The 25,558-nt window shown below is 51.8% G+C and overlaps 2 protein-coding genes across 7 annotated transcripts; both read left to right on the forward strand.

The window, feature by feature from the left end:
* The first annotated feature begins 4,169 nt into the window (after window positions 1-4,169).
* On the forward strand, window positions 4,170-7,287 carry Rrad (RRAD, Ras related glycolysis inhibitor and calcium channel regulator). 2 transcript variants are annotated; one of them, XM_057753873.1, is made up of 5 exons: window positions 4,170-4,359; window positions 4,510-4,943; window positions 5,542-5,615; window positions 5,716-5,920; window positions 6,661-7,287. In XM_057753873.1, the coding sequence occupies exons 2-5, from the start codon at window positions 4,583-4,585 to the stop codon at window positions 6,936-6,938; spliced, it is 918 nt and encodes a 305-aa protein (XP_057609856.1). In that variant the 5' UTR covers window positions 4,170-4,359; window positions 4,510-4,582; the 3' UTR covers window positions 6,939-7,287. The 2 variants fall into 2 exon arrangements, with proteins under 2 accessions (XP_057609856.1, XP_057609857.1); XM_057753874.1 differs by having other exon boundaries at window positions 4,533-4,943.
* Window positions 7,288-11,816: 4,529 nt separating this feature from the next.
* On the forward strand, window positions 11,817-20,246 carry Cdh16 (cadherin 16). 5 transcript variants are annotated; one of them, XM_057754053.1, is made up of 17 exons: window positions 11,817-11,861; window positions 12,114-12,200; window positions 12,858-13,013; window positions 13,084-13,222; window positions 13,545-13,703; window positions 14,992-15,188; window positions 15,719-15,841; window positions 16,020-16,170; window positions 16,333-16,560; window positions 16,646-16,722; window positions 16,797-16,985; window positions 17,067-17,308; window positions 17,796-17,929; window positions 18,485-18,727; window positions 18,866-18,973; window positions 19,298-19,414; window positions 20,149-20,246. In XM_057754053.1, exons 1-17 carry the CDS (start codon window positions 11,817-11,819, stop codon window positions 20,244-20,246), a joined length of 2,493 nt encoding a protein of 830 aa, XP_057610036.1. The 5 variants fall into 5 exon arrangements, with proteins under 5 accessions (XP_057610036.1, XP_057610038.1, XP_057610039.1 ...); XM_057754055.1 differs by having other exon boundaries at window positions 18,557-18,727; XM_057754056.1 differs by having other exon boundaries at window positions 18,602-18,727.
* Window positions 20,247-25,558: the final 5,312 nt, after the last annotated feature.

A 25,558-nucleotide genomic window follows, 5' to 3' on the forward strand; every position in this document is an offset into this window, starting at 1 on the left:
AACCGAAAGACTTTCCGCTACAGATAAAATACTGCTCCCTTGGTGGGAGTCGCTGTTGCCGCCGTAGAAAAGCCTGGGCCCATCCCAAACCACGGCTCCTATGTCTCAGTTCATTCTTAGCAAGAGCGGCATGTGACCACCCAAGACCGAGAAGATGAAGCCATTGGCCCATGGCATCTCTTTAGGACTGCTCTGTGCACATGTAAACTTTCCCTTGGCCTATCTCAAATGATCTCCCAGACACTTTGGTCCTCCATTTTCACAAGTGAAAGAACTGAATGTTTCAGAGAGATGGGGTGACCCACCAGGGTGACTAGGCCCAGAGATCCTTTCCAAGTTGTGGGTCTCACCACATGTGAACCTCAGCGTGGCAAGCCCCATCTGTCTGAGATGGCCATGGTATCTATTCAGCCATGTTCAGAGTGCTTTTGAGTCATGCTGATTGACTTTCCCGGTGGCCAGGCCACTGGAGTGAAAGATATCAAGCACTAGCATTTCAGTCCCTTTGACAGTTCTTAATTTTTTTAATTTAATTAATTAATTAATTTATTTATTTATATGTGTGTGTGTGTGTTGGTGTTTTGTCTACATGTATGTCTGTGTGAGGGTGTAGGATCCCCTAGAACTGGAGTTAAACACAGTTGTGAGCTGCCACGTAGGCACTGGGAATTGAACCTGGGTCCTTTGGAAGAACAGTCAGTGTTCTTAACCACTGCACCGTCCCTCCAGCCCCACTTTGACATTCTTGGCTCATCTGTCTTGGCTGTCTGCAAAGACACCACCTGTGAATATTGAGCCAGTACCCAAAGAACTTTCTGGAACCCCAGCTGTGCTGTGAAGGCATAGCGGCAGTTGGAGGAGGGTGAAGTTTAAGATCTCTGAGACCGTCCACCACACATATCTAGCTGTGCTATTTCTGGACTGTGATCTCTCCAGCCTCGGTTACTATGTCTACACAATGGGAATAACAAATCACAGCTAAATGAGACTGCCTCAGAGGTTAGATGACACAAATGTACATGCTCAGCTACGTTTATTTTCTCCCATCATCCTGCCCTTGACATAGTTAGTATGGCTCTGCTCAGAGAAATGAATGAAGTCACAGAAGAGAGCAGGGGCCCTGAAATCAGAGGGCTGTCGTGGGGGGACAGGATGCTCAAGTTTAGCTGTATTTGTTATTTTTCTCATTGCTGTGACAAAATCCATGACGAGAGACAACTGGGGGAAGGAAGGGTTTGTCTTGGCTCACAGTTTGAGGATATACATCATGGTAAGGAAGGCATGACTTCACACATGTGAGGCCGCTCCAAAATTTGGGAAGCCAAGTGAGATGAATGCCGGTGCATGGGTCACTTTCTCCTTTTTATAACCTTGGATCCCAGTCCATGGAATGATGCTACCCGAATTCAAGGTGAGTCCTCTCTCCAGTTAAAGCTTTCTCAGAACACCTATAGACACATCCAGAAGCCCATGACAATTCGAAATACAGTCAAGCTGGCAATGGAGATTAACCCTCAGAGCATCCAAGCGCTGTTTTCAGCATTTAGTCACCTGAGGGAGTGAGAAGGGTCCCATGGAGAAGTGGTGGGCTTGGGTAACAGAGGAGAGTTGTCTGCATTGTTCCTGGGGTCCCTAACCTTTATCAGGACAGAACATCATCCTGGAGATACTGAAGCAGAAGCAAGAGACAGTCCAGGGATTCACTAAGCCTGCCCCATCCAACCAAGGATGAGGAGAAAACAAAGGTGTCTGCTAAGATATACCATTCTTGAGGCTTTCCACATTTCATGTTATTTATGTCTCAAAACTAGGGAGACATTATCCTTGGTCTACATGGAAGGAAACAGGCTCGTCTGGGACAAATGAACAAAGGTGAACCTGCTAACAAGGTACAAAGCTGGTTCCAATTTCAGTTTGTTCCTTCTGGGCAGCTGAGAGCGTTGAGAGGACCAGGTGGCAGGAGTATAGCAGGAAATGATCTAAAGGTCATGTCCTGATATTGGATCGTGGAGCTCCTGGCTATACCTAGGCTTGTGATGTTCATCTCTGGCCTGTTGGCATAGCCACAGGAATGCCTGGGGTCTGAGTGGCTCTGTGTGGATGCCGTTGCCTTGGCAAAGAAGATACACTGTTGAGGTCGAAAGCTCAGATTACCAGAGGGGAAAGTCAGCCCTCTTTCCCTGCATGGCCCCTTCTGGGAATGTCTACAGTTCTCCTCCAGCCATGCTCTGCCAGACACTCTCCTGGACACCTCAGGGTTCTTTCCAGCCACACTGCATGTGCGTGCCATGGGGGGCAGGGAAAGGGGACATGTATGTGTCACAAACAGACAGCCAGGGTTCCTGATGAGAAGTGATCACTGACTCTAGAGACTTCTGTGTCCTGTAAGGAGAGGCTGGAGCCCCCGACTCCCTCTTCCCATTGAGCCTTATCCAAGAAACAAAAACCAGCCTGGGCTCCCTGGGCCTCCAAGATCCCTGCTTCATAGAAAGGACACAAGCAGGTGCCTCGGCTCAGCTTTTGCTTGCCTTGAGGGCCTTCAGAACAAGAGGACTGTGCATCATAAACTCCCTAACCTTACCCCCAGCCAGTTTCCTCAATTCAAGGCCTTCCTAGGTGTTGCCAAGGAGACTAATGCAGCAGCAGCAAGTCTGGCTCAAGTTTCCATGGCAACCTGAAATAGTCCACTAAGGTCCACCTATGTATGATGTCACCTGAGTCAAATGGGTGCCCTTCCGCCCCCCATCACAGTCATCACAAACGTCTCAAAGCAAGTTCCTGTCTCAAAGTACGTCACAGCTGGTACGCAGAAACAGAGACAGCAAGCGCACGCGCGCGCACACACACACACACACACACAAACACACACACAAGCAGTCTTCACTCTAGAGACAAGGAAGGAAAGAACAGGTCATGATGTCCAATTCAGGACTGGGGTCCTCGAGCAGGGAAAGGCAGACCCAGGACTAGACACCCAGCCCACGCGATCACCTCTCCTCCTCTCTGAGATTATCCCAGTTCTCACCCAACGTCTAAGGTAAACTCTGAGGCAGTGGTAGCACTACATCTACTTATGCCGTTGATAAAAGCGTCTGGCACACAGTAGGGGTCAGCACAGTGAATGAAAGGAGTCTTAAACAGAGCAGCGACCCTGGGGCATGGTGCCTGAAACTTCCCCACCCCTTGCCCATACCCTGTTTACAAGCAAAAGGCCCAGCATGGAACTCAGGTGCAGGAAGAACTTGGAGACTGTAAAGAGGTTGGCTCCTTCTGGAGTTCCCCACAATCAGCCTGGATCCCCCACCACCACCGCCCAGCCCCCCCCCCATTCTGGGCAACCTCATGCCCAGAAACAAAATGGCTAGGGCCAGGGTTGGATATTTTTAGCAGAGTTACTGGCAGCTGCTTGGCATGCTTAGAGATAGGGTGGGGACTTGGGTTTGTGTTTTCTTTCTCTGGCTCTGTAGTTTCTCTCCAGGAGACAAGCATACACCTCCACCTAGTAGGCTTAACAGAAGAGTCCACTGATGTGCCCTGTGCCCTCCCTTCTAACCCTTTAAGGGACCCCAGGGAGTGGTGGATGACACCCACCTTCAACGTGAAGAACAGTTTCATTGGGGAAGGACTGGAATAGGAAGGACTTAGTGTTGAAGCTAGAAATGCCAGTTTAGGACACTCTAAATTCGAGCTAGGGTCCATACCTGGAGGAATGGGTGCCATGGGCTATGAGTGTGTCCAGTCCATAACTAGTCTACTGGCTTGGGAAACAGTTCTGATTTGAGCACAAGAAGGGAGACTTTATTCTTAAAGGGACAGACTAAATTTTCTCCAGAGGGAGTTGTACTTCACTGGTCCAGTTACCCACTACTGGCAGCCTCAGCATCATCCACCTCTCGCCTGTGCACCCGCCTCAACCCACATTCCCCCCTCCCGGCCTCACCCCCTCACCCCCTTTCACCCCCCCCCCCCGCCTCTTCCCAGCTACCTGCCCCGCCCTGGCGAGTCCTAGAAGGGAGGTGGGGGATTCCCGGGGGCGGATGGATGCGTCAGCCTCCCCCGCAGCAGCACCGTGGACCCGGGACGGGGACTGGGGCGGGGGCGGAGGCGGAGGCGGGGGCGGGAACGGGGGTAGGAGTGAGGGCGGGGAGCCAGGCTGGTGGAGGTTTAAATAGGCGGCCCTAGAGCTGCGACCCAGCGCCAGCAGAGGGGCTAAGGTAGCAGAGGAGAAAAAGGCTGCAGTTTTGCCAGCAACAAGGGTCCGAGTCTCTTTGAAGAGAGGTCTGCGAGTGGAATCTATCTGATCCCTCAGTGGGCTGTGCTGGAGCGCTGATCAGATCCTGAGAGAGTCTGTGAGACTTGGTGAGTGTCCTGACGAAGCGGGGTGGATCACACCATCAGGGCTTGGGATGGATGGGGATCCAGCTGGGTTACCGGTTAAGGCGTGGAGACCTCGGGACTCGCGATAGGTTCTGGCAGGCCCTTGGTACTGAGCATCTTTCTTGACTCCAGGGTCCCGCCTGCTTCCGCTGTAGAGCTACCATCCCGATTCCTGGTGCCCTAGACGGCAGCAGCGTCCGACACAATGACTCTGAATGGCGGCAGCGGAGGGAGCCGAGGCGCGGGCAGGGAGCGCGACCGCCGTCGAGGCAGCAGCCCCTGGGGCCCGGCACCCCCGACGCACCGCAGGAGCATGCCCGTGGACGAGCGAGACCTTCAAGCAGCGCTAGCCCCCGGTTCCCTAGCAGCGACTACAGCGGGAACTCGGACACAGGGGCAGAGGCTGGACTGGCCGGAAGGCTCCTCCGACTCACTTAGTTCTGGAGGCAGCGGCTCAGTGGAGGGCGTTTACAAGGTGCTGCTGCTTGGGGCGCCTGGTGTGGGCAAGAGCGCTCTGGCGCGCATCTTTGGTGGTGTAGAAGATGGGCCTGACGCAGAAGCCGCAGGTGAGAGAATTGAGTTGTTTAGAGAAAGATAGTTGGGAGGAAGGGGACATGGACTATAAGTGGCAAACACTATGGAATTTCAAGGCATTTTCAGAGTCATGTTACTTCAGCGTCCAAGATGGAGAAACTGCAGAGCCACCACAAATCCCTACTTACTCCCCACAACCTCTCCCCTACCCGTGTGCCAGTCCTTAATATGGAAGAAGTGCCCCGAATAGAAGAGTTGAGTCCAGGGTTGGCAGGAACAAAATCAGAAGTTTCTAGGAGAGGAAAGTCAAGGTCTCCGGGGAGAGATGGCCACTGTGCTACTTCTGGCCAGTGTGGTCACATTCAAGATGGAGCCGGGCAGCAGGAGGTCAGGGAGCCCTGGATACCCAGTACTTTGCTAGTTTGGGGGCACAGCGAGGGAGGTGGGGCATTCCATGCCTCCAGCCCCCATCCAGCTACCAGGCCTGTCATTCGTTTGATCATAGCAACCATCTGCTGGTGAAGGAGAGTTATCAGGAGACTCTGAGAAGTGGGAGGTGTGGTCAGAAGAGGAACTGGACACTGGGAACTTTTAACAGCCTTTTAACTTGGCTATTGGCTCCATTCCTAGGGCATACATATGACCGCTCTATCACTGTGGATGGAGAAGAGGCATCACTCATGGTCTACGACATATGGGAACAGGTAGGATGCAGGCTGGGTCACAGGGAAGGAGGGGAAGCAAAGCCGGGGAAGGACCTTGCTGGGAATTACAGGGTTGTGTGTGTATTTGTCTCCCCTCCAGGATGGGGGCTGCTGGCTACCTGGCCACTGCATGGCCATGGGAGATGCATACGTCATTGTGTACTCAATAACAGACAAGGGCAGCTTTGAGAAAGCCTCAGAACTTCGGGTCCAGCTACGGCGGGCGAGGCAAACAGACAACGTGCCCATCATCCTTGTGGGCAACAAAAGTGACCTGGTGCGCTCCCGTGAGGTCTCTGTGGACGGTAAGCAGGCATCGGGTCAGGGAACGGGGGGGAGATCCTAGCTGGGCTGCGGGCCAGTTAGTCTTGGCTCAGCCTGAGTCCCTGGGGATCATCAGTGGCTAAAAATGTTCAGGAAGAAAACTTGGTGTTGGAGGGTGGAGGAGATGCATCTGGTCCATCGGGCTCCCGGAGGCCTAAAACAAAGGGGAAGGGAAGAACCAGATCTGCTAGGGGAAACTGAGGCACACAAACACCCTCCTCAACTGCTCCTCGGGAGACAAGAGTGAGGCTGAGGAAATGGAAAAAACATACAGAGGATCAGGTCAGAGCATGATTCCATGCCCCACCATCCTCGGAGTAAGCCTGGTACTCATCCCTCTTTGTGGCACGCAGTACCAAATTCTTCAAACTTGGTGACCTTGCCCCCACCACAGGTCACGGGGCCATTCGTATATCAGCAAATCATAAAATACTCAGTTATCATATCATTTGCATTTGCCTTAGTCCGCTACTGCAAAATACATTTTCAACACCGGGCTTTAAAGCATGAATTCCTTTTTGTGGGCCACCATAAACTTTGGAGGCACATTGTGCCTCTCAAGTGACCTAGCAACTGGGATCACTGTGTCTTTAAAAAGGATCTAAGGCTCCTTCTTCCACTGTTAGAGAATTCTTGAGTTGTAGCTGCCAGATATGGCGAGGGTTTGAGATGGCATCCTCTGCTCCTTGTTGACCGGCACCTGTCTGTCCCCATCACACAGAGGGCCGGGCCTGCGCCGTGGTCTTCGACTGCAAGTTCATCGAGACATCAGCAGCCCTGCACCACAACGTCCAGGCACTGTTTGAGGGTGTCGTGCGCCAGATACGCCTCCGCAGAGACAGCAAAGAGGATAATGCCCGGCGGCAAGCTGGCACTCGGCGAAGGGAGAGCCTTGGCAAGAAGGCCAAACGTTTTCTGGGCCGCATCGTAGCTCGCAACAGTCGCAAGATGGCCTTCCGTGCTAAGTCCAAGTCCTGCCATGACCTCTCTGTCCTCTAAGGCCCGATGGGCCTCTCGTTTAGTGGGCCAGTGGATGGGTGGAGGGGCTGACCCAGCCAACTCCTCTGGAGGCCTCAGGGCTGGCCCACGCTCTGTGAGACTGAGAATTGTCAGCTGTGCACACCCTGTCTGTTGGTTATGGACAGACAGACAGTGCTGACCAGGGAGGCAACTCCAAGAGGCCAATGCCAGGGAGATGCATGTGCAGGCCCACGTGCATACCAAGCAGCCTGAACCCAGCTCGTGGACAGGACTCTGCCTTTCTCTGTGTGGGTGTGTGTGCCCGGGAGCCAGGCTGTTCAGTATGGTTGCTGTTTGTTTACATGCAGATTTTTGTAATAAAGAATATTTCCTGACAAGCCAGGGCTGTTGAGTAGGTTTCTTTCATGGTGGTTTCAAGAGCAGAAAGAGATGCTGAAATTGAGAGATGAGGGCTCCCTGCCCACATGACCTAGTGTATGGTCTTGATGGTCCTGTTTGGCCGGCCTGGATTTAGTCAGCACAATGGAGGGAACAAATGGGAAACCTTTGGTGGTCAGGAGGAACGTTCAAGAAGCAGGAGACAAAACCTCCTTCAAACCTGTTATCCAGACCCTTCCACACTGGGGCCTGGAACTGTCTAGCTGACTGAAGATCCTGTTATCCAGAACCTTCCCCACTGGGGCCTGGAACTGTCTAGCTGACTGAAGATCCTGTTATCCAGAACCTTCTCCACTGGGGCCTGGAACTGTCTAGCTGACTGAAGATCCTGTTATCCAGAACCTTCTCCACTGGGGCCTGGAACTGTCTAGCTGACTGAAGATCCTGTTGCCTCTCCACACATTAAAGGGAAGCTGAAGCTGCCCCAAAAAGCACACTTTGCTTTAGATCTCTCAGCCTGACATGATTGTGGGCTCAGGCTCTGCCCTGGCCTTCCTAAGGGGTGGAAATCAGCTAAACTCGGGACATGGAGAGGAAGACTTAAGAGAGGGGGAGGTAAGGTGGCTGGTGTTCAAGGGTAGGTGTTAAGGGAGGCACCTGCAGGCACTGATGGCTTCTCCACTTCCTGCGTGAGGTTATCCTGCAGGGGCTCAGTATTCTTTACTAGGGCCCATGCTAAAACATTGACTAGTTCATCTTTTGCAAAGACCGCTCCCTAGAGCTCTCCCCGTCTGGAGTGCAGATTTCACATCTGTGTAGGATGTGTTCCTGTGTGCCATCACTGCCTATCCACCCATCCAGGCCCTCCTAGTAGTGGAGCAGAAGACTCTCCCTATATTGTTGTTGTTTTTTAACAGAGCCTGGAGCCTCATATGTTATAGACTAGTTCTCTACCACTTAGCCACATCCTCAGCCAATGCATTTTGAGACAAGGTCTCTCTAAATTGGCCAGGCTGGCCGAGAACTGAACCTCGTGTCTTGGCCTCCTGCATAGCTGGGGTTACCAGGCTAGCTCTCCTACCAAGTTCTTTGTCTTTCCCTCCTTCCCTTACTCTGTGTGTGGGAGATTCTGTGTGGCCGTGGCTGTGTATGCATGTGCAGGGGCTACCGTGTATTTGGAGATTAAAGGCAGATGTCAGAAGTCTCCCCAATCACTCTCACAGTATTCTTTTTAAACAGAGTCTCTCCTTGAACCTGTAGCTTAGCAATGGAATAGACTGGCTAATCAGCAAGCCCCATGGATTTCCCTGTCTCTACTTTCCCAGTGCTGAGATTGTAAGAGCTTTCACCTGGCATTTTACATGGGCGCTGGGAATCTGAACTCAGCTCCTTATTCTTTACTCACTTAGCCATCTTCTTGGCCCCTCCTTCATCCTTCTTGACATGGATGATAGCATAGGAGTGTACCTGTAGGAGTCTTTACTTATCTACTGCTTCTTTTGCGTGTGTGGGTTTGGTTGCCCTTGGCTGGCTACCGTCTGAAAATGTGAAAAGGAAAATACCAGGCACCAACAATTCATACATTTTAAACTGGATGATGATCGGAGTAATGTGATTAAAGCCATCTTATGTCATCTAGTTCTGTCTCACTCAGGATGTGAGTCAGCCTTTGTCATGAGGATCCATGCTGCATAGGCTACCCACCTGTTAGTCACCTAGAAGCCACCTCAGTCATCAGAACAGCTTTCTAATGTCACAGTGCTAGTCACCAGATAACGCTCACAGAGCAGTGACAGTGACAGTTTATGTAGGCCGAAGAGAGGCCATGCAGCGCTTCAGAAAGTGAAAAGGCAAGTACTGGAAGAAATACAATATAGAGAGATTTGGCATCGTGCATGGACCGGGGTCTTGGAATGTGTACCCTATGGAGAAGGAGGATGCCTGCACATGTTTTCAGGAGCTGGCATTGCCGGTTGGTGATGGGTAGGAAGTGGCTGAGGGGGGAACTGCTACATAGGTCTGCTCATTCCCAAAGCCTGGAGGCAGCCTGGGACAAGCGCCCACTTTTCTTCATTCCACAAACTCTTGGGAGCCCTTGAGGCCTGGTTAGAACCCTGGCAGCAGCTCACTCAGTATCCAAAAGAAGTCTGAAGGCAGCTGCTCGGTGTGTAGAGGGGGAACCTTTACAACTCCCCAATACCCTCTCCTAGGCAGTATTAACTTCTCAAAGCTTCTGTTGCTTACACACACACTCCAGGCCCTGGGCAAACTGCTTAGCCTCTCTGTGCCCCAGTGTATGACAAGAGGACAGAGGACAGTTCCCTTTTCATAATGGTGTGGGTGAATAACAATGTGTGTGTGTGTGTGTGTGTACAATGTGTATACGCTCAGAGAAGTTCTGGGAGCTGGTTAATAAGCACCTGATATTCATGAGACCCTCTTCAACAATCCCACATATAGCACTAATCCAGACTGGATGTCTCAGTGACCCCAAAGTAGATACCCTGCTTGTCCTGGCCCAGTTTCCATCCTGAGAAGCCAACCAGATGCACTGTGAGAAGTTCTCAGGGTCTTCTTACCCTCTTCCCTCATCCAAGACTTCCAGAAAACAAATCTTCTGCCGGATCTCCTTTGTGGGCCTTATTGGAGATGTGTGGAGGCCCTGGTCAGCCCTGGAACCCCCTCAAAGACACCTGAGCTGGCTCAGTCTTCTCTTTTCTGCTTGGAGGCATGAGAGAGTGCAGTGCCTTGCCCTTGTCAGTGTTCAGGAGCCAATGTGAGGCTTGGGAAGCTTCAGGGGACCTCACAAGCTTCTGTTTCCATCTCCCTGAAGCATGGCTTGGAACTCCTAACACCCACTTGGGGTCATCTGCCCTTTGGGTTACACTTCCAGCCCCTTCCTTAATGTCACAAGTTACTTAAGAGTACTTGGGGGCAAGACAAGGTCAGATGTCCTTCCCAGAGGGACTCCCAGGCTAATAAATGGGAGACAAGCTGGTGTCTTCTGTGCATAGTAGAGGCAGTTCATGGTGTGGAATGTGGAGGTGGTTCTAATCCAGCCTATTAGCACAAGACAGTGGTTCTCAACCTGGGTAGTGACCCCTTTGGGGATCAAATGACCCTTTCACAGGGGTCGCATATCAGATATCCTGCATATCAGATATTTATTATGATTCATAACAATAGCAAAATTACAGTTATAAAGTAGCAACAAAGTAATTTTATGGTGGGGGGTCACAACAACATGAGGAACTGTATAAGTGTCGCAGAATTAGGAAGGTTGGGGCTTTCTTGGAGAAGGGGTTATTGGTGCTTTTTGCTAAAGTATGTGGAGGTACTTACTACCCTAATGAAGAGTGGGAAGAGCATTCCAGGCACAGGGAACAGTATCTGTGGAGATCTAGCTACAGATGCATTGCACAGAGGAGAAATGGGACCAGGTCTAAAGTCACACACACACAAAAAAAGTTGTGTCCAAGCCCAGAGGTCCAAGAAGTGCTCACTGAGCTGTGTCAAGGTGGGCGTGACAGACAGAGATCTGCCCACCTCCCAGGGCTGGCAGTCACGGATCCTGAGCAGTCCTAGCTTTCCAAAGTCAATAAGTAACTCGGAGTGTGGGGGGGAACTGGGCGGGGCCAGGCCTGCTGCTGTGGGCCGAGTGGCATTTTCCACTCCTGACCGCCTACCTGCCCAAGTGTCCACTTTGCCCGGCCCCACCTAGCCCAACCTGCCGGAGCTCCCTGGAGAAGGATCTTTCTCTCTCTCTCCTGGCAGCTGGACCAAAGAAGAGGCCTTGGGCATCAGTAGGTGAGGGGCTGGGAGCTCTCAGGTGGGCAGAGTTGAGCTTGGGAGTGGGGCTGCCCTATCCTTCAGACATCTGGGTAAGAATTCCCAGGAATCCATCTTGTGGAGGAGAGTTGATAATGTCACACATTCTTAGCCACATGCCGAGGTCTGCAAAATGCAAAATGAGGACAGAGTTCTTGCCCTAAGGGCATTCTGGACCTGGAGGGTGGTGGTGGGAAACAGGATAATCTCCCAAGGCCTGAGCCAGAAGTCCTCTGCTCCAGAATGAATCCTCTTGTGGCCAAGTCCTCCATGACCTTGAGCAGGATCTGCCATTCGGGCCTTACCTGAAACGTGGAATTGCTGGAAGTGACAGTCATCTGTCCAGCTTCTAATTTCTGTGATTTGGTGGACTACTAAGTAATTAGCACTTTGGGAGCTGTTGTGTGTGTGTGTGGGGGGGGGTGCTATAGCAGGAAAGAGAATGGGGTTTGGAGATAAAAACTTCTGTGGTCCTCTTTGTGACAGCAAGATCCAAGAGGCAGGAAGATTGGGTCTGGGGGCCTCATTTGGTCTGACCAAGAAGCTGAAAATTTGCAACAGGCCGCTGGAAGGGGAAGAGGAGACTAGGCTATAGTGAGAGCCCTCTGGTCATGTAAACAGAATAGAACCCTTCTTCTTAATCCTCCGGGATAGATTCTCACTTCCACGTCCCTCAGGCCCACCTGGACCATGATCTCTGCCTGCCTGTGGCTGCTTTGCCTCGCTGTTATTCAGGTGAGCTGGGCCCAGTCTCATCCTTAAGAATTCAACCTTGGGGGTTAGCACCCTTGTCCCCAATCCCACCCGGACTCATCATCCTCGCCACAAAAGTAGTGTGGGAGTCAGGAGTTCAGAGTCAGAGCTGTGGGCCTGCTGTGGAAGCAGGAAGCATAAGACCAAAGGGTGGATGGACAAAGATCTAGTAGGCTGGGGGGGGGGGGCAGCAATTCCATCTTCCTACCAGAACAAGGAGAGAATTTCCCATAGGCTTTCACCACCGAGGCCCAGCCTGCAGAGCTGCACGCGGAAGTCCCTGAGAACTATGGTGGAAACTTTCCTTTCTACATAATCAAGGTGAGCCTGAGAGCATGGTACTGTCCCCAGTGTCACGTTTCTTCCACCTCTAGGGTCTGTTCTCTTGGCTGCTTTGGTTCTCCTTTGAGTCCAGCTTTTTAGACAATGAGTGGGTTGATGTTTCTCCCACCTCTAGGGTCTGTTCTCTTGGCTGCTTTGGTTCTCCTTTGAGTCCAGCTTTTTAGACAATGAGTGGGTTGATGCCAGCCTAGGCCATTTCATGAAACCTTGTCTAAAAAGGAAAAGAGATATTGGTGAAAAGGTCCCGCTTTCGACAGAGGGTGTCAGGGAGCACGAAGAGCATCAGGTACTAAAGGAAAAGCTCTCGACTGAAGCTTTGGTTACTGGATTTGAGATTCAGTTTCCCCATATTTAAAAGGGGGCCTGTAGGTAAAGGTGTTAGCCTCTAAGCCAGTGGTTCTCAACCTTCCTAATGCTGCGACCCTTTAATGCAGTTACTCACGTTGTGGTGACCCCAGCCATAAAATTATTTCATTGCTACTTCATAGCTGTGATTTTGCTACTGTTATGAATTGTAATGTAGATATGCAGGATATCTAACATGCAACCCCTAAGGGAGTCGCTACCCACAGGTTGAGAACCCCTGAGAGTCTAGCCCATACCCCTACTTCTTTTGACTCTGTTGTATCCCACCAGCTACCGTTACCCCTCGGGAAGGATAAAGGTCAGATTGTCCTATCAGGGGACTCAAGCACAGATGTTCAAGACCCCTTTGCTGTGGATCCTGAGTCTGGCTTTCTGGTGGCAACAAAGGCCCTGGACAGGGAAGAAAAGGCAGAGTACCGACTACAGGTATGACAGAGTGAGGTATAGGGGCAAGCAGGCAAGACAGGGCTGGGGACTAACTACCCTTTCTGGCCAGGTCACCTTGGAGTCTGAGGATGGACAAGTCTTGTGGGGTCCACAGCCCGTGACTGTGCATGTGAAAGATGAGAATGACCAGGTACCCCAATTCTCCCAGGCCATCTACAGAGCTCGGCTAAGCCAGGGCACCAGGCCTGGTGAGTGACAAGGGCAACTGATGTGTGGTGATGTCAGGTAGACACTGATAAGACATCAGACGGTAAAGAGACAGTTACCGTCGGCACATTAGCAGGGTTCAAACCCTCCTCCAAGTTTGACCCATTCTGTATTCTCCAACCTGATTAACAGTCCCATCTGCCTTGGGTCTCAGTTGGTTCATTTGGGAAATGGGATAACAAGGGGCTTGCCTCCAGAGCCCTGGTACAATGATGAACACGGGAGGAAGCGCTGAGAAGACAGAGGGGAGGTACAGGAGACTCCCTGTCCCTACCACCCCTTACAGTACATCCCCGCCCCCAGGGATCCCCTTTCTCTTCCTTGCGGCTTCTGATGGGGATGCACCGGGCACAGCCAACTCAGACCTTCGATTCCACATCCTGAATCAGTCCCCAGTTCAACCTTTCCCAGATATGTTCCAGCTGGACCCTCGATTAGGAGCTCTGGCCCTCAGTCCCAGGGGTAAGAATGAACTGGGTTTGATGGGGGAGAGAGCCATGGAATGATGGAGAAGGTGCCTCTACGCCGTAAGTGATGGATGGGTTGGAGCTGAGATGACAGGGCATTCTAGGCAGAGGCCAAGGCTGGGCTGTTCTTGGAGAGTTTAGACATGGGACAGATGGAGACCAGATAGGAATTGGTGAAGGAGCTGTAGCAAGATACCTCAGGGATGACAGCACAATAGATCACTTCTGCAAGTTAGATCAGAGGTTCAATTTACATAGATGGATAAGTGACTCACACCTTAACCCAGTCAGCCACCTTTTCTCTCGTCCAGTCCCTAAATGACCTGTGGAGTCCATTTTTCCAACACTTGCTCATCCATATACTCTCATTCCCAAATTCCCACACAGTCAACCATCCATTCCTCTTCCTAACATCTACCTATCTGCCCTCCTCCCCACCCTGGTCATCCAGCTACCTCCCTAGTCCACCAACCTTTCACTGTGGAAGTGAAGTTGCAACCTGTCATGTACTAGTTAGATGCTCACAATGGTGATAAGAGAGATGCCTCTGCATTTAAGAGCACTGGCTGCTCTTGCAGAGGCCCTGAGATCAATTCTCAGCACCTGTGTGCCATTTCATACCCTTCTATAACTCCAGCTCCTGGGAATTAAATGCCCTCTTCTGGCCTTTGCTGGTACTTGCATTCACACAGATACACATATACACATAAATAAATAATAAAAATAAATCTTTTTTTTAAGGACTAGCTCATCCTTTAACATTTTTCTTTCTTTTTATCTTTTTGAGTCTTTTAACAAATTTAATTGTGTGGAGCCAGGTAGTGGTAGTGCACACCTTTAATCCCAGCACTTGAGAGGTAGAGGCAGCCGGATCTCTGTGAGTTTGAGGCCAGTCTGATCTACAGAGTGAGTTCTAGGACAGAATCTAAAACTACAAAAAAAATTGTGTGCACCCACATACACATACACCCACATGGGCACACATGTGTAATGTATGTGGGTGTTTTACCTGCACATATGTTTATGAACCACATATAGTCTGGTGTCTGTAGGAGTGGGCATCGGGTCCCTGGGAACTGTAGTTACAGACAGCTGTTAGTGGCCGTGTAGTGCTGGGAATCTAGCCTGGGTCCTCTGGAAGGGCAGTCAGTGCTCTTAACCACTGAACCCTCTCTCCAACCGCACATTATAATTGAACTCCTGTGATATAATTGGTACCTGCTGAAGATGCTTTGGGCCTTGCTCCCTGGGTCCATGCTCAGCTGACCTTCTATCCCTTCTAGGAAGCACCAGCCTAGACCCTGCCCTTCAAGGGCCTTACCAGCTGTTGGTACAGGTCAAGGACATGGGTGACCAGGCCTCAGGCCACCAGGCCATCGCCACTGTGGAGATCTCCATAGTACAGAGCACCTGGATACCCCTAGAGCCTGTTCACCTAGCAGAGAATCTACAGGTTGCATACCCACACAGCATTGCCCAGGTGAGAAGTGGCTATCAGTGGTTAAAGTAACCCCATAGCTAATGTAGCTAGATCTGAGTCACACGGACACTTGTGGGAGCTTGACCCCCATTCCTTCCTGAGATATATACTTCCGTCTAGAAAGTGGGTAGTAAGGCCTGGGACCAAGCATACAGCCCATATGTGCTGTCCTCTAGTAGCTGTGGTTCTGCGTTCTGACACCCCCAACTTGCCTAAGCCTCCCTCAGAGAAAACGGCTGCCAACTTTCGCTGCCATGGGGATTGTCGCCCAAGCCAGGAATGTCTCCGGCCTTTTCTAGGAATGCTTTGGGGTCAGGCCCAGACTGAGAAAGCAGAAAATAAAATAAGCTGGTCATTTGGGCACTTTGGAAAAGGTTCAGGCTTGAAGCAGGGTAAGGTTGTCACAAGTAGCTAGCCACATGCTCTTAGGGTCCAGGCTCCTTGGCTGGGCATCAGTTGGGGGTGAAGACTGGTGTAGCCGCTTCCTGCCTCTCAGACTGAAGTGTTTTCGCTTTATGTCCTCCTCACAGGTTCACTGGAATGGAGGAGACGTACATTATCAACTGCAGAGTCAGCCTGCAGGACCCTTCAACGTGGATGCAGAGGGGAGAATCCATGTAACCGCGGAGCTGGACCGAGAGACCCAGGCTGAGGTGAGGTGAGAGGGAAACATGGGGCAGACTGGAGGGTGCTCTCTCACATCCCCCACAGATGCCGAGGCAATGAAGACAACCCAGAAGAGCTGGGACTAGCCACCAGAAGGGACTTCAATCCACTCCAGTGCGGAGCTACCCTTGGCCCTGATCTGAAGCTCTCCACTGCCCACCACAGTACCTGCTCCAAGTACGAGCTCAGAATTCCCGTGGTGAGGACTTTGCAGAACCCCTGGAGTTGCAAGTGGTGGTGATGGATGAGAATGACAACACCCCTATCTGCTCCCCGCATGACCCAGCAATCAGCATCCCTGAGCTCAGCCCCCCAGGTGCGTTGAGAGCCTTGTCAGGAGGGAGGGAAGGGTAGAGCTCCTGGAAACCATGTTGCTTCTTTGGGGTGAGTCTAGCTTCAGAGTTCTATATCAAAGCCACACACACACACAGACACACACACGCGAGCTCAGGAAGTGGATGGGGGTGTTGTCTTGCAGGAACTGAAGTGATTATGCTGTCAGCAGAAGACATGGATGCCCCTGGATCACCCAATTCCCACATTGTATATCGGTTGTTGAGCCCTGAGCCTGAGGAGGGGGCTGAAGAAAAAGCCTTCGAGTTAGATTCTACCACAGGCCATGTAACACTGGGAACTGCCCCACTCCACCCAGGCCAGGACATCCCGCTTCAGGTGCTGGCTGTTGACTTAGCAGGATCAGAGGGTGGTGAGTACCCTGGTGATGATGACCTGGGCCCCTTCCCCTCTATGCTCCTATTGGGACCTCACCAGCAGTCCCTCCCCTGCATCAGGTCTCAGCAGCACATGTGAGGTGGCGGTCACGATCACAGACATCAACAACCATGCCCCTGAGTTCATCACTTCCCAGGTAAGCTGGCATAGAGCTATAGAGAGCATTAAGAGGGTACTGGTGGTGTTTACCAGACATCTCCATCTCTCTAGATTGGACCTGTAAGTCTTCCTGAAGATGTGAAGCCAGGGGTTCTGGTGGCCACCCTTACGGCCACTGATGCTGACCTTGAGCCTGCCTTCCGCCTTATGGACTTTGCCATTGAAGAAGGAGACCCGAAAGGAATCTTTGACCTGGTCTGGGAGCCAGACTCTGATCATGTCCAGCTTAGACTCCAAAAGGTTAGGATGTAGAGAGTGGGGAAGGGTCACAAGTGTGCCATGGCCTGACCCACACAGTGACCCAGAACTCACTGATTCCAGAACCTCAGCTATGAGGCAGCTCCTCATCACAAGGTGGTAGTAGTAGTTCGGAACGTGGAGGAACTGGTGGGCCCAGCCCCAGGCCCTGGAGCCACAGCCACAGTGACTATATTGGTGGAAAGGGTGATACCACCCCTCAAGCTGGACCAGGAGAGCTATGAGACCAGCATCCCAGTGAGCATCCCAGCTGGCTCCCTCCTGCTGACCATTCGTCCCTCAGAGCCCACTAGCAGAGCCCTCAGGTGAGCCTCTTACCTAGCCTGGACTTCCCCTGCTTGAGAAACTCATTTTGTGTATGGCCTAGAATATTCCTCCAACTTTGACTAATTCCAAGGTTCTGACTCCTGGAGGGTCAAGGCTGGATGAAGTAGACGGGCATGAAGAAAGTGTTTAGGCCCCAGGGGAGCTCTAATTACTCCTCCTTAAGGGAGCAGCAGCAGACTGAAGCTGTGCCTGGGTCTAAGCCCTCCAGACTCCTTGGCAGGATGCTCTGGAACAAACAGGACTCTGCCCTGCTCCCTGTTCCTAATAATCCTTCCCTACCTACACCTTAAACTCCCCACCACCAACGAATTCTGAAACTGGCCAACTGGGCTCAGAGCGCCGCTGTTGCCCCTGCACCCCAGAAAGGATACAGGATTTGAGTAGGCCACATCATTCTGGGAGTTCCTAGGCAGGAACCTGTATGCTCCAGCGCCTCCCCAAACACACATCTTCTTTGGGCCCCAGGTTCTCCCTGGTCAATGACTCAGAGGGCTGGCTCTGCATCAAGGAGGGCTCTGGGGAGGTGCACACAGCCCGGTCCCTGCGGGGTGCCAAGCCCGGGGACAACTACACAGTGCTCGTGGAGGCCCAAGACACAGGTATGATCCAGCAGCAGTGGCATGTCCTCAAAGGAGCACAACTCCACATGGAAACTTTATAGGAAAACCACCACCCTTCAAGTCTGCCATTCAGAATTTCCCTTGGGCTTCTGAGGGTGCCAACTCCAGGGACAGACAAGACAATGAGTACTAGATGAGGGAGGTGGAAGGAGGGCCGGGGCTGTGTCTGAGGCAGGAATGCTGGGAGATGGGGCAGGTGTGGGAAACTGTGGGCAGCACTCCAATGGGATAAACAGCCGGTCCTGGGAGGGCATGTCAGGAAGGGTACTTCAGGAATTCCATGGAAGTCAGAAGAGATGCTCTCCCCCAGGTCAGGTTGTGTCTGGGTGGTAGCATCAACATTGAGACAGATTTGGCACCGAGAAAGAGGCTGGTGGGCTAATAGTTGTTCGGATGGTGAAAGGATGAAGGACATGATGAGGAAGAAACTGATATAGGGGTGGGAAGAAGGGGTCGGGGGCAGGACTGTGGAGGGAAGCAGCAGAGAGACCAGCCTAAGTTCTCTACAGCTTACCCTCATCCCCAACAATGCAGATGAACCAGGGCTGAGCGCTTCTGCCACCATTGTGGTCCATTTCCTGAAGGCCTCTCCCGTCCCAAGATTAGCTGTAGCCCCTGGGCCCAGCAGACACCTCTGTACACCCCGCCAAGACTACGGTGTGGTTGTCAGTGGGGCCAGTGAGGATCCTGACCTGGCCAATAGGCATGGTCCCTACAGTTTTGCTCTTGGTCCCAACCCCACCGTGCAGCGGGATTGGCGCCTCCAGCCTTTCAATGGTATGTGTCTAGGGAAGGGAATGAGGCTGTGGAGGGTAGACTCACTTGGAAGTGAGATGGGTAGGAGGGTTGTAGGGGAGCAGTTCCGATGGAGACTATCCAGGCTAGTAACCCTAATCATTTTCTGCAACCCAACAGATTCCCATGCCTACCTGACCTTGGCCTTGCATTGGGTAGAGCCAGGTGAATACATGGTACCTGTGGTTGTCCACCACGATGCCCAGATGTGGCAACTCCAGGTCCAAGGTGAGGCTGGGACTTGAGTGCAGCCAAGATTGGCATCTTTAATTCCTAAGGGAGCCATCAGGGTACAGAGGAAAGAGTCTGGGTATACTTCATACATGCTCATGCATCATACAGAGACAGCAAAGGCCCACATATACTTGTGTATCTGTAGCTGGGCCCACATATCTGCGTACATCCTGCCACATACACAGAGGAATGTGCCCCTTCACATGCACATACCTGCAGAGGTGTGCACGAAAACATCTCTCGGGCAGTTTTCCAGACAGGAGGTTCCAATCCGCTGGGAGGCCTCTCTAACACTCTCATCTTCACTGCCCACCCCAGTGTTTGTGTGTCGCTGCAATCTGGACGGCCAATGCCTGCGCAAGGTGGGCCGCATGAAGGGAATGCCTACGAAGCTGTCAGCATTTGGTGTCCTCTTGGGTACCCTGGCAGCCATAGGTAATGGAGACTGGGGTTTTTCATGGGTGAGAGTGATGAATGGTTGGGGGCCAAGGTCTCCAACATTGTCCCTTGTCCCCACAGTGTCCACAGATCTGGAAAGCGAATCCCCTAAGTCCCCTCGTCATTATGCACCGCCCTAGGGATCAGCCATCCTGGGCACTCCAGGGAAAAGCATTTACTAGCACATTGTCGTTCACTGCCATTGCGTGAGGTCCTATAGTGCACACATGATGGAATCCTTCCCACAGCCAGGGAGTTTGATCCTGCTGTCTCCCAACTTTGGTAATGAGGTCATGATGACTCAGAAAGACTAGGTGACTTGTCCAAGATTACACAGCCTGTGCAGAAAGGTCCAAGTTAGTCCTTTCAAGTCACCCTCTCCATCCCCTTTGTTGTGTGATGGGTTTCTTCGTTGGTTCTTGGAGAAAGTTGTGAGGTGTGAATAGCCCCCTGGCTTTCCCATGTACCCCATCTGATCTGATTCCAGACAGAGAGAGTTTTTATCTTGAAAGAGTGTCTCACTCAATTGTTGCCAGCTGGAACTCACTGTAGCCTAGACAGGCCTTGACCGTATCATCTTCCTGTCTCAGCCTTCTGAGAAGGTGGCCTAGGGGGATGGAGACACTGTCTAGAAAATGTTATATAGAGAATCAATACCAATGACATGGAGTTTAGACGGGTACCCTTCTCATCCCTGCTAGGGGCTTACCCATTCTTCTTGGGCCCCTCAGGCTTCATCCTCATTCTTGTCTTCACCCACCTGGCCCTGGCAAGGAAGAAGGACCTGGATCAGCCAGCAGACAGTGTTCCCCTGAAGGCAGCAATGTGAGCGATCCAAGCAGCCCCAACTGGGAAGTCAGCCCCTCCTTCATCTGAGCTCACTGAGAAAGGACCCAGTGCCCAAGATACACTGGAGACCAAGACAGAGGAAAAGCTTTTCGTCTTCCTGGAGTGGAGGCACTGTCACCAGGCATGTCCCCAGAGCCTGAACACTGACTTTACAGGATGGCCATGGGAACACTCCAAATGGCAGCTCTTTGTCCAATAATAAAGGCTCAGAGAGCCATGCTGGACCCTGTAAAGGATGCTTGCACTGCACGTCTGTGTGTGCGTGTGTGGATGAGCACACCTGCCCCTCCGTGCCTGCCCACTCTCCTGCTATACAAAATAGGTCTGGAGGTTTGGTGGGGTCACTTGTGAAGAAGGACACAAGGGCATCATCTGGGCTGTTGATAAGAACTTGCGGTCAATGCAAGTTGGGTCTCCAAGAGCCTACCAGCCACAAGCCCTAGGGTGACTGTGTAGGTAAGGTGAAGGAATGTCTTTCCAGGAGTCGTTCCTGTGTGTTTAGGACATCGCTATGCTATGGGGGCACAGTCTTGTTAATCTGTGTCTTCCATTCATGTGTGAGCACACTCGGGGTCCTGTGCATGAGCCACCTACGCTCAGGATGGGCAGAGGTCCCTCAGCCTCTAGAGGAGTGTTGAGGACCCTTTGAGGTGGGGACAGAGAGCTAAAGCTGGGAATGGTTCCTTCTGTCCCAGCACAGGCTCCACACCACTCTGGATCTCACCCACAGGAGAACGTGGGTCCTAGGCACCAAGAGTTGATGGTGATAAATCATGGGGAAGAGAGAGAACAGCATCAGTGGGGCCCAGCCCTATTTTTAGGAGATAATCTCTCTGCTGCTGGGCAGTGCTATGGGATAGGGGCCAAGTCCAGGCAAGAAAGACCAGGGCAGGCATCCTGGCTGACCTGGAGGGGAGCCTGAAGATGGATACTGAGGCCATTCCCAGTCACCCTGGACTCAGGAACCAACACCTCGCACACCTACACGGGTTATTCCACTGACCACCCCAGCGCAAGCAGGGCCTTCCCCGCCCTACTACCGCATTCTGTTCTCTGCCTCCTTCTGCATGCAAAGCGCCCTTCTGGAGGTAGCATCTCCATCAGCCTGCTAGGGCTGGGTGAGTTATTGGCTCCATATTCAAGTAGATGATCTTGAAGGTCAGAGAGGTTACACAACATATCTGGTAGTCTGGAGCCAGAGTACAAGAACCACCTTTGTGTCTGAGGTCTATGTGACCTCTGTAAAGGTATACTCAATCTTCAGCTGGCCTCTGCTCCCTCAAGATCCCCCAGCAGTACCTTAGAGATCTCCCAGCCAGGTCCTTCTGGTAAAACTGAGAAAGTGGGCTAAAAAGAGGAAGGTGGGTTCATGCAGCATCCAAGTTGGAATCTTCATGCTCTCTGGCTCCTTGTTATGGATGGATATGAGTGTGCAGATGGATGGACGGGTGAATGAGTGGTTGGATGGATTAGTAGATAGATGGATGACAGTAATTAGGTAGATGAGAAACCAATGAAGGAAAGGATGAATTATGGGAACCCAGAGCAAATGGAGGCGTCTGTCCCAATTAGACAGCTTCTGCCTTGAATTTCCAGCATCAGGTAGAGGATGACTACTAATGTCAAAAGGCTCAGACTCCCTGAGCATCTGTAGATGCAAACTGTCCCATTATGCATAGCTCCATTCTAGAGAAGAAGGTGAGGATCACATAGGATCACAGCATGCCTGATTCACAGAAGGAGAAAAGCACATAGTGAACGAGTTGGTGTGTACCTGGAAGGGTTCATGTTAGTGAGGTCCTACACCATAGTAAGACAAGGTGTGGAGGTGGAGGTGGGTGTAGGGGTAAGGGTCATGCGGTCAGTGATCCAATATGAGCAGAAGGCGCCACCATGCCTGCTTCATCCTTGCTGTGTGTTTCTGAAGATCTCCTCATCTCTCTGAGCCTTTGTTTACTGGTTTATAAAACAAGGTTTCAGGGAGAACTACATTATATATTTGCAAAATACATTTAGCACATAGCCAGGCACATTGTAGTAGTCATTGTGGCTTTCCCCAGAGCAGTATGTGCAGCCCCACAATCACATTCCCTGGAGGCATCTGAGGCCCAAGCTTTGGAGAAGTACGGAGAAGAGCCCGCATCCAGCACCCCCCCGAACACTGCTGGGTCCCTGCTGTGGGCTCACTCTGGTTCTGTGATGTGAGGGGTGTCACAGAATTCCAACCAGGCTGGGGCAACAAGGGGTCTTCACAGCAGGGGGCCATGCTCCCAGCTCTCCCAGGCCCCTTCTGAGGCACAAGGCCAGATCAAAGGGACCCAGCTCCGAAGCTCAGGAGGCGGGCTTGAAAAGAATGTAAACACGGAGATATTTTTAAACTTTTTCCAGGCTCAGCGATAGAGCTTTTGAAGCTGGAGGCCCCGAGGTCAGTCCAGATCTCACCCCCAAAGAATGAAACAATCTTAGGATCCCAGAGACCCACACACAGCTCCACCGACCCCAGGGCTCTATCTAGCTTGTCCCTCAGGGAAGAAGGTCCTTCCCGTGGTCTCATTTCCAAACCATCCTGCAGTAGCAGTAGACATTAGTTTGTATCTTGAAGACCCCAGAGGGAAGGCAGGACCCCAGCAATACAGCAGTGGTGGAGAGCCACTTGCAGGACTGATGTTGGGAAACTGAGCATGGGACCCTTTGGTGGCCCTGCCACTCTATCAGGCACATGCTTATGTGAGCCTGTGAGTGTGGAAGTGTGGTGTGGTCTTCTCTGTGTGGTGTGGGAATGTGTATAAGTACGCAAGGAGCTCGTACACCATCCCTTCTCTTCCCTTAGCATCCGTGACTGCCTCCCTGTGAGTTAGTAGGTAACTTAGAAGGACAGAAGGCAGGCTGGAGGGTAAAGGGGCAGGGTCACGAAAATGAGGTGATGGAGACGGCAAGAGACTGGCGTGGGACCAGGTTGCTGGTTTCCATGGTGAGTCAGGCTGAGAGAGTTATAGAGGCTACTGATGAGAGGGCTTGGAGACTCAGATGCCTTAATTACAATCAGGTGGCACAGTGGGAACAAGGCTTCCTGAATCTGCCCCCTTCCCGCGTCGCAGCTACACTGATCACGGGGTCCATGACTACAGACTCTTCCCTCAGAGTAATGTGGTCCTTACATCCTTGCAGGAGGGATGAAAGGAGACTCGTGCAGAGGTAACAACACGGCATTCATCTTTACCCTATGACCATACCCCAGGAACAGCTTCACATAGGACACAGGGCTCCTACCCCATCTGAATCCTCACTGGCTGGAGTCAGAGTTCTCAAGGGCATTCATAACCCAGGCAGAGTTGCTATTATCAGGGACCATAGCCTGGGAGAGAGGATCCAGCTAGCTGTCACTCAGACTTCATAGAATGCTGTGCTACTTTGTCCAGAGAGAGGGGGGGGGGGGCATCTAGTTCTAGATCACACTGCTTGCTCCACTGTGGAGACTTGAAGCCCACAAGCAATGTGGCTTCCTTCTGGTCCTCCTCTAGAGCTGTAGGAGCTGAAGTTGAAGCTGGCACTTCACTATGTGTGGTAGACCTTGGGCACAGGGTAACAGACAGCTGAGCAAGGTTAGCACTGATGGCGAGGGGACCGAAGACTTCTCTAAGCTGTGATGCCCCCGTGTGTGCCCCTCACCAGGCTGTGCTATTCTTATTCACTGGGTGATGGCAGTAAGGACAGAGATAGGGACCAGTGGGAGACAGTCATGAGCACAGGCCCCTTATCTGACACGTTCCCTGGAAACTTGGCAGGGGCAGCTGCTCTCTAGAGGCCCAGGCAGAGGGGGAGCAGGTGGTCACAGGATGGGTGGGGGTTGGGCTGTCTGCAGAAGCTGTCTCTCCTACAGCAAGGCAAGGTCCTCTAAGAACTGGCCTGGGCTTTCCAATGGGATTTCTTTCCCTATGTCTTCTCCTATACTCACTCAACATACACAGAGCACACCTCCATTACTCTCATGGCAGAGCTTTGGCCTCTTTGGAGGGCAGTAGGTTTACTAGCTCAGTGCGGACGCTGCCTCTAGAGTACAGCACCAGCCTGGGTGCCATAGCCCCAGCTGCTTCCTACCTGCGAGACCTTCCTTAGGAATGTCACTTGGTTTTGGGGCGGGGGCAAGCGTTGTTTATTTGTTGAGACAGGGTCTCATTGATTCCAGGCTGGCCTCAAGTTCTCAGAGAATGATAACCTTGAATTTCTAATCTTCCTGACTCTGTCTCGAGTGATGGGATTACAGGTATGTGTTACCATACCCAATTTATCCAGGGGTGGATATAGAGCCCAGGACTGCCTATATGTTGGGCAAACACTCTACCAACAGAGATACATCTTTGAGCTTCACCTTCCTCAACCCTTTTCTGGGTTACTATATGGATGGCAAGGACAAACAGTTGGGAAGGAAAGCTAAGCATGAAACTTGTATGGTTGTGTATATATAATCATAGGTGTGTGTGTGTGTGTGTGTGTGTGTGTGTGTGTATACACGTACATATGAGCTCATGTGGAGGAGCTAGGATGGAGGGAGGAAGTCATACGGGGCCTCCACCTTTGGAAACTCCCACCCATGGATTTTCCATTGGCACGTCGGCACCCTCTCCCCAAAAATAGGCCCTGCAAGCCGAGTGCGACAGTGCCCAGGCTGAGGGGACTTTTTTTAGCTGCCCTCCGACTGTCAGCACTTGAACAGCTGCTATTTCTAGCCCCAACGCCTAGAGGAGCAGGGCCAAGTGGACTGCGGCTCACTCAGTTGGCCTGGCTGGCTCCCTGACGGTATCCCCAAGGGGCCAGTCCTGCTGTTGATACCCTGTGCTGCAGCAAGATGCTTGGGGGTAGAGGCCTCAGCATCCCCCTCCAAAGAGCTGCAGATATTGAAAAAAAAAAAAAAAAGCCAATCACATTTATAGAGTTCATCCCGAGGACCACCACCCATTCTCCACCCAGATAAGAACGCCCATGGGGCTCGCTGAGATAGTATAAATGGAACCCTGACTCAACACGGGCGGACACCTTGTTGGCCTTAGAGGTGATAGGGGGACAGCTACTACTATTGTTGTCACCATAGCTGTGGTCATTCTAGCGTCTGTTGTTATGGTAACTCTCTAGGAATCAGGCTTTCTTTCCGTATATTGTTTGTGTTTGTTTGTGAGATAGGATAGGCTTGTTCTCTCTGGGATTTTTGAACGTTTAACGGGACCACCTCGGCCTCCTAGCTATGTGATTCCAGCCATTGACCAGCATGCCCAGCTTCTTTCTGGTCTTTTTGTC

Source organism: Chionomys nivalis, chromosome 21 (assembly GCF_950005125.1).
Source record: "Chionomys nivalis chromosome 21, mChiNiv1.1, whole genome shotgun sequence".
Taxonomy (NCBI): domain Eukaryota; kingdom Metazoa; phylum Chordata; class Mammalia; order Rodentia; family Cricetidae; genus Chionomys; species Chionomys nivalis.

Bases quoted from the DNA above. Each gene is read 5' to 3' on its own strand.
- Cdh16 (XM_057754053.1), top strand. From the start codon at position 11,817: ATGATCTCTGCCTGCCTGTGGCTGCTTTGCCTCGCTGTTATTCAG. The intron at 16,171-16,332 runs GTGCGTTGAGAG...GTTGTCTTGCAG, and splicing joins CCCTGAGCTCAGCCCCCCAG to GAACTGAAGTGATTATGCTG. The intron at 16,561-16,645 runs GTGAGTACCCTG...CCCCTGCATCAG, and splicing joins CTTAGCAGGATCAGAGGGTG to GTCTCAGCAGCACATGTGAG.
- Rrad (XM_057753873.1), top strand. From the start codon at position 4,583: ATGACTCTGAATGGCGGCAGCGGAGGGAGCCGAGGCGCGGGCAGGGAG. The intron at 4,944-5,541 runs GTGAGAGAATTG...CTCCATTCCTAG, and splicing joins GCCTGACGCAGAAGCCGCAG to GGCATACATATGACCGCTCT. The intron at 5,921-6,660 runs GTAAGCAGGCAT...CCCATCACACAG, and splicing joins CCGTGAGGTCTCTGTGGACG to AGGGCCGGGCCTGCGCCGTG.